General features: G+C 40.8%; 1 protein-coding gene across 4 annotated transcripts in view; it reads right to left on the bottom strand.

Annotated features, from left to right (window-relative positions):
• Positions 1–2144: 2144 nt before the first annotated feature.
• TRPM3 (transient receptor potential cation channel subfamily M member 3) overlaps positions 2145–16962 on the bottom strand; it is a 591964-nt gene continuing 577146 nt past the window's right edge. For all 4 annotated transcript variants that reach the window (XM_066604176.1, XM_066604177.1, XM_066604178.1 and 1 more), the window contains 3 exons: positions 14279–14478; positions 8987–9119; positions 2145–3622 (listed from right to left, as the gene is read on the bottom strand). In XM_066604176.1, the coding sequence (XP_066460273.1) occupies positions 2194–3622; positions 8987–9119; positions 14279–14478 (1762 nt within the window). In that variant the 3' untranslated portion in view covers positions 2145–2193. The remainder of the gene's footprint in view (positions 3623–8986; positions 9120–14278; positions 14479–16962) is intronic.

Below are 16962 nucleotides of genomic sequence, written 5' to 3'. Positions count from 1 at the left end.
GGAGAAAGGAGTCTTTCACTCAATATTTCCTTACAAACTAATACTAGACCAGCAGAGGAAACCTTAAATGAACTTTCATCTTCTCATGCAATGGACTCCTAAAAGTGGAAGACAATCTCAATTTAGATGGAATGCATCTAGACCAAAACCCTTAGAACTGGGCAGAACGTAAGCAATGACCAAGTCTTTGAATTCCGTAACAATCCAAGCATTCTGTATGAAGGAAAAATAGAGATTTTAATAGGAAATTGAATCGTCTTGTGTTTTTCTTATATGATGTATGCATTCATTTCACTATATTGGTGATTATATAGGGAATTTCTTAGCAGAAAGAGATTTCTATGTACAGTAGGTTCGTTTGGGGCCTTATTAATTGATGTATTTAACGTTTAAAATAGTGTGTACAGATAAAACCTGGTTGATGCTCGTTCGAGTATTAGCGTACTCGATGGTGCTCGTTACTCGAACGAGCATCAAGCCGTGTTTGACCCCGCCCCAGTTTTTGGCTCCTCCCCGCTGTGACGTGCCTGTTTTGGCTCCTCTCCACTGCGACGCAGCGCGTGTCATTGGCAAATTTTTTGTCTGGTAGGCAGGGGAGAGAGAGAGAGAGAGAGACGAACCTAGGAAAAAAAAAAAGCTCGGCACCCGGCGTCCAACATACAAAAATGCTCGAGTCTCCCATTGTAGTCAATGGGGTTCGTTACTCTAGTAGAACTCTCGAATTTAACGAAAAGCTCGACTCCAATAACACAGACCCGAGCATTTGGGTGCTCGCTCATCTCTAATGTAGACCTATTCTAAAGTACATTGTATGCTTCATTTGTGGACCCCTTGTCGTCCAGTAAAAAGCATGGAGATTCTGTGCTCATAGTGAAGGACGCAGCGTTCCCATATTTTTCAGAGTATCCTGTTTTCTGAACTCTCATAGTATGAATAGCTTTTTACAAAATGCACAAAGTATATATCTGTATTATTAACCCATTGTAATACTTTAGGGGGCAAACAAACCAAAACATTCTCATTTATTTTCCATGTGAAATGCCTGAAAAGAACCATTCTTCCGCTCTGTGACTTTACCTTGGAGAAGATACCATGAAAACTAAAAAAAAGTATTTATATTTATCAACTACAGAGCAATATTGTAAAAAATGAAAGAATAAGTCCATATTTGAAATGAAAAGTAACCACAAGAATTCTTTTCATTGTCTTTTCTTTGTCCTTGAGTGTCGGCACCTTAACAATGATATAAACTGGCAGTGATTGCAAAGTACATAACCTACCATCGAGAAACAAAAACCACTGAAACAAAACAGTGAAGGTTAGCATATCACACTCCTCACACCAACATATATCATCATAGTATCACTGCTTTTTAAAGCATGCGTTTACTGAGGCAACTGCATTGACAACACATTGTAAAAAAATAGATATTACATTACACCATTAAATTACATTCATCCTGAGCTTGCTTGACTGTGCTAGAATGCCCATGAAACACAAAAAGTTTATTTGGATATATATTTTAGAGTATAACTTTCTTTTCTTGTTTTGTGATAAAAAAAGGCATATTTTCCTTTAGTTTTTTCCTTTTTGTTAAAAAAAAAAAGACACACGGTCATGTGGCACTGGAAGCTAATAGAGAACAGACAGGTCAGTAATCATGCCACAATTACGTTGTCATGTTTGTTCTTCGATCATGATCAACAGCGTTGTTGGCAGAGCAAGATTCGGACCTGAGAGCTCCTGTTGTGGAATACATTGAACAGGACAAAAGAGGCTTCTTAACAAAGAGTAAACACAAGAGATATCAAGTACATTTTATACATTTCCAATAGAAAGGTCCCTTGTCGGCGTGCAAATTCCTAAACGCTTTCCGTGAAACCAGGGAGAGCTCATTTGATCTACGTAACATTTCAGTTTACTAGAATAAAACCATGTAAAGAGGCGTAATAAATATGTTGAATGACATAAAATGCAAATGAATCCTATCATCTTCTTCCAATCCTTACGTATGAATGCAGTAGACTAAAAATTAGAAGCTGTTTTTGCTGCCGGATTAAACAAAGTGATTGCTTGGCAAGTGGCTTATGGTGCTTTCCATCCATGTTCCACATTGTGAGGTCACCGTATTGTGATAAAAATGCTGTGGTTGGGCAACTTTTTGACATGTATTCGAAGAAAACAGTTTTAGATCTAACTATGCTTGCTTTCAAAACTACGGAAGGCTGATGTTTTTGAGAGTCTTCTCATGGATAAAGTGTCACCTCGACTTTCGGGCCTCGATGACTTACTCCTTTGGAATGGATTTCTAAGGCTTGTAGTGTTACGCTGCCTGTCAAGTTTATCACTTATTGAATAACTCTTCTTTGTGTGTTGGTACAACACATTGGGTTCCTCTGCCGAATAACTATTTGCCCTTTCGATTTTTGGGAAGGACAAGTTATTCAAGAATGTTTTTGAAGTTGAACCTTCGTTAGAAGGTAAACATTTGCCTTTTCCTTCTGTTTCAGGATCTTCGTTATCTGAACTTGGATGACTTAGCTCAGCTTCTCTTTCAGGATGACAACCGCCAAGATCTTCTACTTTTTCTCGGACACATCCTGGAGATGTCGACCTCTCTGCGGTGGCCTGTGGAGTGTTGTTTACACACCTGGTATCAATACAGTCAGTAATACTTGTGTATTCTGCAGACTTTACAGGTATACAAAGATTACTATAGTAGCTTCTAGAAGGGGAAAACATAAAGCTTTGTGACTTGACTATAGGTGTCTCTTCTAAAACAAAAGGAACAGTGGCAAGTAAGCGACTGCTTTTTGAACGTTCTAATGTATGATACATAGGAGGGTCCAAATCCCAGGGATTTTGGCCACTTACCAAACTTGAGTGTTCTGGAAGATATCCAATTGTGTCCATTGTGGTTCCTTCTTCATAACTAGGATTGCGACTACAGCTACTTCCACAATGGGAAAAGGACCTACAGCCTCGACTTGTTCCAGATCCATCAGCAAGGTGATCGCTGCATCCAACATTCATTGAGCTTTCTCCACAGTCCATACCAAATTGCGCCTCATCCATAGCTGAAACATAAATATCTATACAAGAAGAGGGCCTTCTAGAGTCTGGTGCTACTGACAAAGAGTTAAGAGGGGAAGAAGGAGGTTTTATATCTTTTGATATGGAATGTGAGCTTATAGCTCTGTGCAGACTTACTGTCCTCTCTTTAAAAAAACCTTCAAATTTTTCCAAACAAGTCTTGTCTTTCAAGTTTGTTGCATAAAATGACTGACTTCTCATTCGAGGCATCAGAGTTGGGGATGTTGGAGACAAGGGCTCTTCTCCAACTGGGTCTATGATATCATGTAATTTGTAAGAGTTCCCTTCTTGGCTATTAAAACTGCTCTGCCTTATAATATATGCTGCATCAGTACAATCTGATGAAGTTCTAGATCTTGCTTTAGTTGTCTCGACTTTTTCAACCCCAGCAAGCTTTTCCATGGCTGTAGTCATTCTTCCCAGCATCTCTTCGAGCTGAGCAAGTCTTACATCTACAGTTTGAAGGGATGCCTTCATGAAATGTTCTCGTTCATTGACTTCCTCAAGGCGCATGGCCATATTTTCCACTCTGAGAGACAAAATAAAATGATAGCCTATATCAGAGTGGATTAAATGAAATAGAACATCCACAACATACATCTTATTATTTCTATCTAAATTATATTAATGAAGGTGTGTTTCACAGATATCATGTTTCAGGCTTTCTAGGTCTGAAATTCTTATTGTTGGATAATGTACGCATTCATTCTGAATGGAAATCAATGTAAATAAGAGTTCCACTTTCATTAAAGGAGATGTCCCGCGCCGAAACGGGTTTTTTTTTTTTTTAAACCCCCCCCCCGTTCGGCGCGAGACAACCCCGATGCAGGGGTTAAAAAACCCACCCGCACAGCGCTTACCTGAATCCCGGCGGTCCGGCGTCTTCATACTCACCTGCTGAAGATGGCCGCCGGGATCCTCTGTCTTCGTGGACCGCAGCTCTTCTGTGCGGTCCACTGCCGATTCCAGCCTCCTGATTGGCTGGAATCGGCACGTGACGGGGCGGAGCTACACGGAGCCGCTCTCTGGCACGAGCGGCTCCATAGAAGACTACAGAAGACCCGGACTGCGCAAGCGCGGCTAATTTGGCCATCGGAGGCCGAAAATTAGTCGGCACCATGGAGACGAGGACGCTAGCAACGGAGCAGGTAAGTATAAAACTTTTTATAACTTCTGTATGGCTCATAATTAATGCACAATGTACATTACAAAGGGCATTATTATGGCCATACAGAAGTGTATAACCCCACTTGCTGCCTCGGGACATCTCCTTTAAATAGATTACATCTGCCCTGAGTATTGTTCTACACTATAGCAAATGCCTTGCCATACAATTCTTACATTGTTGCTGGAATTCAATTCATCCCTTTAATTGCAACCGTTGGCTTTTCAGAGTTTGTTCAACATCTGCTGTCAATCAGTAATAAAACCTTAGTAAAGGCATTTAGATAAATATATTACTTATTTTTGAAATGAAGGAGAAGGAGGACTATGTTTCAGGTTCTGCAAAGAAATACTGTAAGGCCTTAGTCAGACGGGCGATTTTTCGCGCGATTTGCGGATCGCATGACGGATGCGCATCCGCAAATCGCGTGACCGGTGCGCGCAAATCGCCCGAAAATCTGCTCCTAGCCGCGTTTCATTAGAAACGGGCCGGAGCTGTCCAGCGCATTGCATTCAATGGAGACGGCAATGCAGCCGTCTCCATTGAAAGCAATGCGCTGCGGGCGAGCCCGGGATGAATTGTCGGTAAGGGCTTAAATATATAAGCCCTTCCCTGCAATTCATCCTAAAATGTGTAAAAATAAAAAAAATTTGTATCCTCACCTTCTGCCGGCAGCCGGAGCTCCGCGCGGCCGTCCTGCAGTGGGTGTGAAGGGGGTGTGAGTCAGACCTGCCCTCTGATTGGCTCAGCGCTGAGCCAATCAGAGGCATGCCTCACTCACACCCATTCATGAATTCATGAATGGATGTGAGTCAGACCTGCCCCTGATTGGCTCAGCACTGAGAGGCAGCAGTCACTCACCCATTCATGAATTCATGAATGGGTGTGTGAGTGTTTTCAGCCTCTGATTGGTCAGGGCTGTGACCAATCAGAGGCAGATCATTCAGCAGGCGTGGATTTTAAAGCCCCGCCGGCTGAATAGTGCCAAGAAGCAGTTCAGGAGAACTGACAGCGGCCGCGGCTGGACTCCGGCTGCAGCAGAAAGGTGAGTATGCAATTTTTTTTTATTTTAACACATTTTAGGATGAATTGCCGGGAAGGGCTTATATATTTAACCCCTTCCCGACAATTCACCCCGCGCACGCCGGCAGCCCATTGCTTTCAATGGAGCGGCTGTATTGCCGCTCCATTGAATTCAATGGGCAAACATCGTTCTTCTCTGTCACAGCTGTTACAGCTGTGGCAGAGAAGAATGATTTGTCTTCTATATGTTCTCAATGGGGTCGGCGCTGCTGCCGCCGGCCCCATTGAGCGCATATACAGAAGAGAACAGGAATCGCAGATCGCAGATAGGTGCGATCTGCGATTTTTTTGTTCTATAATTTATCGGACGAGCGCATAAAAAGCGCTCATGTGTCCGATACCATTGCAAAGCAATGGTTTTAAAAAATCGCCGGACGCATGCGCATGCGCAAATCGCGGCTAAAAACGCCCGTCTGACTAAGGCCTAACTGGTACTTCCTACACTTGGCGTGAAAATTGAATTAGCCACCGTTTGCCAACTTGCCCTGCAATACGGCCCTGCCAAGTATCTAAATATTTTGGACAGGGCAGGGAAACTGTAGCTATCTTTAAATCATTTATGTGGAAAAGTGCTCCCATCATCAACATAGGGTACTTTACAATAAGAGTTACCAAACTCTAGAATGCCTGACTAAAAGATAGTAACAAGTATTAAAATTTAGAACTGCGCTTGACAATTTTCTAATGACGAAGGGCATTGATGGGAACTATCTAAATTGGGGAGTTTAGGAAAGCAATTAAGTTTGTTATATTATTTACGAACCATGCTAGTCTACTGGATATAGGTTACTTTAAGTCTTCCATTTTTTACAGTCACTTATGAAATGGTACCGGTATGTAGGATTGTGTCTTTATAATATTTGGCTGCTATTGTTATTTTACTGTTTACGCTTACATTGACATTGTATGGTATTGTACATGATGTCTGTTAATGCTCTATAAGGGCTTAGTCACACAGGTGCATCGGCTCCCGTACACGGGGGCCGATGCGCCCGTGTGACTGTGCCCTTACTGCAGGAAGAAGACAGCAGTCTTTCAGGACGGACGAGCCCCCACAGTGCAAAAGAAAGAACACATGACCGGCAATGAAGTCGGTCACATGTTCTTTCCTCCGGCGCTGCAGAGAGACGTCCGTCCTGAAGTGCGGCCGTCTCCTTCCTGCAGTAATACGGGCGGCGATGTGCCCGTGTGACTAAGCCCTAAAGTTTGTTTTTAAAAATTATCAAAAAGTCCCCAAATTGTATCTACAGCTTTCCATGATGGAAAAAGAAACAAGTTATGGGTCTCAAACTATGGCAACATAAAGAAAACTTTTTAAAAAGGGTATTTATTTTGTAAAAGTAATAAAACATAACAAAAACTATCAATTTGGCATTGTATTGACCCACAGAATAAAGTTAGCATCTCATTTTTTCATTACATGCTGTAAAAACAAAACCCAAAGAACAAGGCCAAAAATTTGTAATTTCTGTTTTTTACATCTACCCTCCCACATTTTATTTTTACATATTTCAATACATTATATTGTACATTATCTGGTGCCATTAAAAAAACAACAAATTCTGCAAAGAAGCAAACCTTCATATGTCTATGTCGACACAAAAATAAAAAATGTATGACTCTTGGAAGATGGGGATGACAAAAGAAAAAAATCATCACCAAAACCGGCTGTGTTGGGAATGGGATATATATATATATATATATATATATATATATATATATATATATATATATATATATATATATATAAAACCATATACATGTTTAATACATAGTTGAGCAAATTCTTATTGATCTGGCATCTTGCTGACACTGCATTATAAAATAAACTATAGACACAACTTTAAAAGCTGACCTTTGGTGCACTCGCATGGTTACTCCACCCAAGGAAATGAGAATTACAGGAACCAGTGAGTGATAGAATATGCTTATGATTTGACTTAAAAGGGTTATTTAGTTAAAAACTATTGATGGTCTGTCCTGAGAATAGGTCATGAATAGTAGAACAGTGGACGTCCATCATCTGGGAACCCTGCCGATAAGATGTTTGCTGGGCTGCTGTGCTCGTCCATTGAGCTGATTTCTGTAGGAAGCACACAACTCCATTCCCACTGCAGTGGTACATTCATGTTAATGAGAACTTTGCCTGCAATACCAAGTTGGGCCACTGCACTGAGAACAAAGCTATCTTCTTCCTGTAGAACTCAGCTTATTCCCCAGTTGCACAGACTCAGAGAATAACTGATTGGCGGGAGTCCCTACTAATGGGCCTTTATTGATGAGTTATTCTGAGGATAGACCATCAATAGTTTACATGTTGACAAACCGTTTTAATGATATATCTGATTGACATGTCATATAAGTTAATTAGGGGGTAGCATTCCTTACAATTTGCATTAAAGGGGCAATTTATAGCATGGGGTTTCTTTTGAGTAATTTATAGAGGTTCTGCAATGAAATGTGTTGCTTAAAAGATCAAGAAAGGCACCTTGCCAGGGCCCCATTCCCCTATTCTTCTCCTAGGTTACTGCAAATGTGGCGTTGATTTAAAGTCCAGAATAATCAATAGTACTGATTGCTATGGATGCACTGTCTGAGAATCCCATTTAAAATGCTGTAACACTTTCTGCAGTTACTAGGCAGTTTACCCCTGAGACCCAGTCGCCTGTCTCAAATTACTTTGCTGTGCACCTCAAAGAATTGTCACTTGACAACAGTCAAGCCAGACCATTTTCCATCTCAGTCTATTAATCAGCTTTTTTGTAGATAAATTTAAACGGAGACAATTATTTTACTGAAATAATTGAAGATACAGTAAAATAATTGCGATAACTTTTTTCCTTGATTATCCATTAATTTCAACATTTCAGAAATAAAGCCCTGCTAAGACAATCACCAGCAACACGATCTGGAGAAATACAATTCAATGATCACCAGGAGTAAAACAATGATAATTGTGTATCCCTCACAATGGGGCTTCCCTTTTCGATCATTATTCTTGAACGTTTTGATGCAGTCAGATAAAAGCCAGAATTGATGGATCTGATCATAGCTACATGGCATTGATTATTGCTATATGGTAACATTGTTGGTGAGAGTTGCTACAAAATTGCAATGTGTAAACCAGGTTACTGAATTACATCAGAGAGTTAAAGTGAAAAATTAAAGGGGTTGTCCCGCGGCAGCAAGTGGGTCTATACACTTCTGTATGGCCATATTAATGCACTTTGTAATGTACATCGTGCATTAAATATGAGCCATACAGAAGTTATTCACTTACCCCCTCTGGTGTTGGCGTCCCCCTCTCCATGGCGCCGACCAAAGCCGCCTTCTGCCTGGATTAGACGCGCTTGCGCTGAAGGGGCCGCTCCGGCGTGTTCGCGCCGCACAGGTCTTCTGCCGGAGCCGGACAGAAGAGGGCAGACTGCGCAAGCGCGTCTAATCCAGGGAGAAGGCGGCTTTGGGCGGCGCCATGGAGACGGGGACGCCAACACCGGAGGGGGTAAGTGTATAACTTCTGTATGGCCAATATTTAATGCATGATGTATATTACAAAGTGCATTAATATGGCCATACAGAAGTGCTTAACCCCACTTGCTATCGGGGGACAACCCCTGTAATGAAATAGTTACAAAAACTTCTCACCGTTCTGCAGTGACTCGAATTCTTTCATCATTAGAAGAGTTGAATCGATCATCTTTTTCTCTAAAATATTCCTCTATGCACTGTTCTTCAAAATCATGTACTTTCTTAAGTTCATCCTCTGTTATAAACAGTTCTGTTGGGAAGAAAGCACAGACAATGCTCATAGTGGATTTTCAGAAACTTTTTGGTAAAGGGTTTATTCCTTTGAACTGTAAGTGTATTCTTGAGCTAAAAAAGTCGCTTTGTTTCATTCGATTTAGTATGTATTTATATGCATCTTACCTAGAGTGCATTTACATGCTATAATTGTGTGTGCAATTTCATTCGTTTCCATTGCAGCTAAAGAAAATTGCTGTATCTTCTAAATATAATGCCTTTTTATACCAAAGCTGGCTGGTGGGCAGCTAAGTGCTGCTGGTCTGGCTTCAGAAACACCAGCTGGACACACATTTCACATGTTGGATATCCCAATTAATGGGCATCCATGTAATACATGGAAGAATGGGGAAGCTTTCTACTCTGGCTCATAAGCAAAGAACCCCACTCTATAAGGGTGCATTCACATCTCATAGGTATTGGTCAGAGAAAATCAGATTGATATTGCACTATTTAAGCTGCGATTTCTGCCCACTAGTACAGTGTGTTTTGTGAGAAAACGCATTGCAGTTGTCATTCTTGTGAAATAGAAAAAATTAAAAATTCGCATTACGCTCGTATTTACAAGCGAGTGGGATGCCTTTTTTTTTTAGCCTGACATTGGAAGGAATGGACAATTCTTAAACAACAGTCCTCAAAAATAGGACACAGAGCAATATTTGCATCTCGAACCATTGGTCTGAGAGAAGAATCGCGCATGTGAATCATATCCTAGAAATGAATTAGTTATTTTCATGTGCGATATCTGACCATATCATAATAGGTCAGATTTTGCATCTGAAAATCACTCATTTCAATGCACCTTGACATGAATGTTTTCAGAAACATAAAAAAGTTTTTATGAGTACTCGTTGGTGTGCGTATTTACAGAATGGTCACTATACACATGAAAATAAACTTAAAATAGGATATTACGTCTCTTACTAACTCATATTCATTTAGCATTTTGTTTCACTGTATCTAGTGATGTGTTGTTGTCATCTCCTTGTCCATTTGATTTAACGGAGGAGCGGCCATGGGTATACACTTGTGACCTCGGCTTCCACCTGTACTTTTATCTGTGTTAGCACTGAACAATAGGTTTTTCTATACTGTATGGGCGCAAACGCCAAACATCACAGATCACAAAATATTTAAATTGGGTTTTCCAAAAGTAATAAAAAATCGCTAGAAGCTTCTCCATATGGAACAAAAACTCTGGCCAACACATCATTGTGAGTCTAAACATCAAAGCATAGGCCAGAGCAGAATTTCACAAGTACATATAAGACAGTTTATTCCAGTTACATATGGGGAGCTTTGGGGATAAGGGGGGGGGGGGGGGGGCTCTGATTGTTTGATATCCCCTGTAAACTGAATTCTGTTCATGTAAAAGACTATATCCCATAGTCCCACACTTCCTAATTCTCTTCATTTAATAATATGTCGAAATATTCTGTAAACTAGGAAAACTGAGCATTCCCAGCTCATGAAACCTTAAGGAGGTGAAGCACTAGCCTTCCCTTGAGTTAGAGTTGCTTGGCGGAATATAATGGGTCATTTTTCAAAAATGGTTATTGAAGGTGCACTGGCGTTGTCCAGCATGGCTGTCAGTGTGGTAGGGTTTTTGCGTTGGTACAGTTACCCCATGATGGGTTGAAATAACTGGTCACTGGACTGGGGGAGATGAACATTCACAATGACAGACGGGCACATGGGAGAACTGGGAGGAATTGGTATAGAAAGTATAAAAAGTGTGTTGTGGCACAAATTAGAGGTTTGCAGAAGAAAGTGCAGAGCTGGAAGGCATAGAAAGTTGGGTGTGTTTTAAGCGAAGTCAGTCTGTCGAAAGAGTAGGAGCCTTGGAGCTTCCCAGTCATGGAGAAAAGGTGTCTCTGACCAGTGTGACTGACCCGGATTGTGCAAAAGGTACCCGCCTTTCTCCTGGTTGAAAGACTGTGTAACAGTGTGATGAACCAAGTGGAGGACCATGCCATGCTACCACATTTAACCTCTACCTGATCTCTGTGGGCCATAAGGCTGAGTAGCTTTAATATGTATCTGATACTTGATGGAATGAGGAAACATTTTGTTTGACTGCAACAACTGTCCTCTATTGTCTAAGGTATGATTCCGACAAAATCCCACAGGTGTTCCCTGAAAGCCAAGGTTCATACAATTTTTAGTAATGCGGGATCTTTATGACTACATTCAGTGCTGTAAACATTGTTGCAATTATCTGTTCAAAACATAGTCAGACTCAAAAGTCTGTTTCAGAAAAAATGCAGAGAAGGTCATACTGACAATGAAGTGCGCGGCAGTACTTTCACTGTGCCATGTGTGACACCTGGCATTCAGAGTTGATACAAATGACAGAGCAGGATACTTTGTCTCTGGATATTATTCAATTTACTGATGCCTGATGACAAAATGATTAAAGATACTTTACCTGCACTTCAAAACTCTTCTTTTATTAAGCCTCTACTTTATTATACAGTCAGTAATAATCCTGGTGCTCTATGGAGCATTAACTGGTGCACATTGTTCTATCTGTAACAAACATGAATCAAAGGCTTCCAGCACCGCTAGCTATTTAACCCCTTTCCCCATTTTTATTGCCATTTTTTCATCCCTACCTTCCAAGATCTAGAACTTGATATTTTTCTATCAACATAGCTGTATGAGGGCTTGTTTTCTAACCCCTTAATGCTCCAGGGCATATGTTTACATCAATGAGGTTTGGGGTTTGTATGGAGTGGAATCGGGGTCCATCCCGCTCCATTCAAGGTGGGTGTCGTCTGTTTCTTAAAGCTGATACTCACGCGCAGCAGCTCCGATCAGCAGCGCCACTAATTGGAGATATTAACCCTTTAAATGCCACCGTCAATTCTGACAGCAATATTTAAATGCCCTGATTGATGCTTGGGGGTTTCGCACTGCACCCAGTGATGAGATCGCACGGTGCTGTGCAGTTCCTATGGCAGTGGGGCGTCCTCTGAAAGTTCCATAGTTGCCATAGTTGCCTATCAAGCCATGCCTGAGGCTTGATTGCTTGTCAGATCGCGGTACAATGTAATACTATGGTATTTCATCATACTGCAGAAGTGATCGAACCATCGCAAGGTCTTGTCCCCTATAGGAACTAAAAAAATGTAAAAATTTGTTTTAAAAAGTTTTATTAATTATTAAAAATAATAAAAGGCAATAAAGTTTACCCCCCCTCCTCCTTTGCATACTTATAATAAAAAAAACTAAATAAAAAAACCCCCAAAACATGTTTGTTATCGCTGTGTCCATAAAAGTCCGATCTGTCAAAGTCAGACATTATTTACCACGCACGGTGAACGTTGGCAGAAAAAATGAATGAACGAGGCAGAATTGCGTTTTTTTTTGGTCACCTCATCTCCAAGAAAACAATATAATAAACAGTGATCAATAAAAACTACAGGATGTCCCACAAAAAATGAGCCCTTGCACAATCACATTGATGAAAAAATAAAAAAGTTATGTCTGTCAGAAGATGGCGGCAGCAAATAATTAGGAAAAATAAAATATCTTTGGAAAAAAACTACATAAATTTGGTATCTTAGTAATCGTACTTAGAATAAAGTTATCACGTCATTTTTCTTGCAGTGTGTGCGCCGTAGAAACAAGATCTACCCAGCGCTGGCGGAATTTTATTTTTTTTTCCATTTCACTCAACTTAGAATTTTTAAAAAAGTTTTTCAGTACATTATATGGCACATTAAATAGCACCATTGAAAAATACAACTTGTCCTGCAAAAAACAAGCCCTCATACAGCGACATCGATGGATAAATAAATAAAGGGGTTATGATTTTTTTTAAGTGGGGAGGAAAAATCGAAAATTGAAGGAAAAAAAAGGTCCGAGTCCTTAAGGGTTAAGAAACAAGTTGCATTTGTGAATGGTATCATTGAATGTACTATATAATGTGTTTTATATACTGTATGTTTTTTAAATTTTAATAAACTTTCAATTACATTTTTTAGTCCCACAAGAAGACTTAAAGGGATTGTTTGGTCTGAAGCTCACTTCAATGGGAGAGAGCTGCACTCCCATACTGGGTCATTACAGAATAAACAGCATTTTGAGACTTTCAACCAGCCACAAGCTCCTTCACATCAGCTGATCGCTGGGATTTCCTGATGGTGGATCCCTGCCAATCTGCTATTGATGACCTATCCTGAGGACAGTTCGTTAATAGCTTTGGACCAGAAAACCCATTTAACAATGTACTCCCTTGTACAATACACTGCAATATTTCTGCACTGCAGCATATATTGCTTGTGTTATCATCCTATTAACCCTATAATAGGGGTACTGCAAGGGCATACCTGGAGGTTTTAATTAAGCCTTCAGGTGCTATAAAAAGACACTTGGTAACCCATGTTCATGTCAGTGGAGCATCGGGTGACAGAGGGAGAACTCTCTACCATCTAACTGCTTAGATGTCAGCATTGACTGCGGCATCTAAGGGTTTACACAGGTGGGATTGGAGTTGCTTTTAGTCCTGGTCTCTGTAGCCGGGTGTCAGCTGTATAGTAGAGTCAGGAAGGATCTTTTTTCCCTAAGATGAGAATAATTGCCTTCTACCTCATGGCAGTTTTTGCCTTCGACTGGATCAACATTGTAGGAGAACAAGCTGAAGTGGATGGACTGGTGTTTGTCTTCAGACTTACAAACTATGTTCCTAGTATCTACATGGGCACAATAGACAACCTCAATGCAAAGGGAATGCAATATGCTGAAACGATTGGCAATACTCGGCAAAGTACCAAGTTTTTCTATAAGAAATAACGAGTGCAACTTGATCATTACTGTTGCGCCTTGTACATCCTTTAAACAATAAATGCATTAATTAATTATTTAATTAAAATGACTTAAATTAATTATCATAGACCACCTCTCCATATTTTGATTTGGTGAGTATCCAATTTATAGAGTCACGAGTTCAGAGGTATTCTTAATAGATGATAATACTACCAGTAGTTCGTTAATATCCTGTAAGTACCGTATCAAATATTTTCTACTGCTAAGCAATTCCCTAATATTTTAAGACGTTTGACTTATCCCCCTGCTGAATGTTTTCCCTCATTGTCATGTGAACAGTAAATGACTGTATAGTGTAAGTCTTACTTAAGCCATAGTCTCTTTCATCTTGGTCACTTTCATGTTTTCTCCAGCGGCAACAAAGGTGTTTGCAAATCATAGTGAAATGGCTAAAAATAATTAAAGGAGGAGGCAAGACAGGCCTTTCATGAAATGTCATTATCAGCTGGTATCGCTGGAACTTCCAAACCTGGTTCGAGATTGACTTGACTTCAAAGAATGTATTACTGGAAGGAAACACAATATAGACATTCAGAAGTGGATAGTAACCACAAGAGATGTAATGCACATACACATACAATCAATACACAAATCAATTTCTTGGGATGATAAGTAACATTGGACTAGTTAATAAAAAATTACGATGTAAGTCATGTATAGGACTAGAATGCATTGGTAAACCCATTAAAAATAAATAGCAATTCCACAACATACTGCTACATCAAAATCACTCACATTAGCAGGATGAAGTCTGCAGAGAATTAGAGACCACCCATGTGTAACACTGATCCCAATGAACAGAACAACACCTCAAGTCAAGTCAATTATAAGATTTCTTATAGTATAAATGTATAAGATTTTAAAATAACCTTGATTTAAAAAAGACATCGGCAAACTGGAGCAAGTCCAGAGAAGAGTTACCAAAATAGTGAGCGGTCTGCAAGTCATGTCCTGTGAGGAACGGTTAAAGGATCTGGGAATGTTTATCTTCAAAAAAGAAGGCTGAGAGGAGACTTAATGGCTGTCTACAAATATCTGACGGGCTGTCACAGTGCAGAGGGATCAGCCCTATTCTAATTTGCACAAGGAAAGACTAGAAGCAATGGGATGAAACTGAAAGGGAGGAGACACAGATTAGATGTTAGTAAAAACTTTCTGACAGTGAGGGTGATCAATGAGGGGAACAGGTTGCCATGGGAGGTGGTGAGTTCTCCTTCAATGGAAGTGTTCAAACAAAGGCTGGACAAATATCTGTCTGGGATGATTTAGTGATCCTGCACTGAGCAGGGGGTTGGACCCGATGACCCTGCAGGTCCCTACCTACTCTACCATTCTATGATTCTAGGGTGATCAATGAGAGGAACAGGTTGCCACAGGAGGTGGTGAGTTCTCCTTCAATGGAAATCTTCAAACAGAGGCTGGACAGATATCTGTCTGGGATGATTACGTGAATCCTGCACTGAGCAGGGGGTTGAACCCGATGACCCTGGAGGTCCCTTCCTACTCTACCATTCTATGATTCTATAAAAGCTTAAAAGTTTTACAATGGAGAAAAGGATAAAGACAAGGTTATCAAAGTGTGCAAAATATTTAGCTGACTGGCCTGAGAGGCAAGAAGATAAGATGTCAAAAAGTATCGTACCAAGAGGCCAGTCTTACCAAAACCACTGCACAACGAGGCTAGCAGACAAGAACTACTGCTTGATGGGGTTTCCTTGACATCTTATAGTTCCCTTGCAGGAAAGATGATCACGTGTCAGCAATAAGAATTCCTCAAATAAAATCTCCTTCTTATACCTACATCTTATTATTCCAAGGATTGTTTAGATACTGTCTGGAACTAATTGCATCTAGACTAAACAGCGAGGAGTGTGGGATGTACAGTCTTGCCTTTACAGAAATACATATCAAATAGCAGATCATGTAGTCTGATTACTACATTGGAGCATTGATAGTTTTCACTAGAAAGTGGAGACTGCCAACGCCTCAAGCTGACATTCTTACATCATAACAGGACCTGAAAATCTCACCGTCTGAGTTCGACAGTGCGGGTGAAATGCCTCTTCAGAAGTTCGGATCACTTGTTTGCACTCATCACCAACGCAAAGCTCACCAATCTATATTATCAAACTCCACTGATTAGGCACCCAATTTTGGTGCTCCTTAGCCCACTGCAGCCAGCCATTGATTTTTTTGCATGCTTATAACAAGTGGTTTTTGCTTTGCTTTGTAGAAGCCAAAACCTAGTCTGTGTGTGCCTCTATTGCATGTTATGTTACCTAAACTCTTGTAGTCTGGCACTTGATTCAGATCTACAGTACATAAACTTCACCTTAGTGTTCATGCATAAAGCAGAGCAATGTATACTAATGCTGTACACAGGGTGCCTAAGAGAGAGGTAACATATTCTCTCCTAGGTGCAATGCTTCTAGTAAGAAGACCAACGCCCAATGCACACAGATTGATTTGCATTGCCGAATCCTGAGCGGGCATCCACCTCCGGATTCCGCAGCAAATACTAGCCATAGTATGTTATGTAAAAGCCCATGCCCACAAGTGGAAATCCATAATGATTTTCCGCTCGCGGGGAGAAAATTGCAGGATGCTGTACTTTGAAATCAATGAAAGCTGTCTGATTCTAGCGACGGCGCGGCGTCATCTGCACTGCCGATGTGCCCAGTGGCTCGGCCAGCACATCCGCATTGCAGATGAAGAAACACTGCGGACAGGTACACAGGGGTCCACATGGGTCACCGGCCTGGCACCAGATTGGATTCCGCAGGCAGGATCCACAGCGGAATCCGATCTGGTGCCAGGCATGCAGAATCCGACCTGACCGTGTGCATTCGGCCTTAGAATAGAGCATGCCACATCCATGAAAAAAAAAACCTTTGTGTGTATCCACATAAAATCAAAAGCCCCACAGAGGTACAGTATGAGCCCATAGCTTGTAATGTGTATGAGATATAAAGGCCCATTTACACGTAACG

This window comes from Eleutherodactylus coqui, chromosome 5 (genome assembly GCF_035609145.1).
Source record: "Eleutherodactylus coqui strain aEleCoq1 chromosome 5, aEleCoq1.hap1, whole genome shotgun sequence".
Lineage (NCBI taxonomy): Eukaryota > Metazoa > Chordata > Amphibia > Anura > Eleutherodactylidae > Eleutherodactylus > Eleutherodactylus coqui.
The sequence above is the reverse complement of the archived record's forward strand: the minus strand, read 5'-3'. Positions and strand labels throughout refer to the sequence as shown.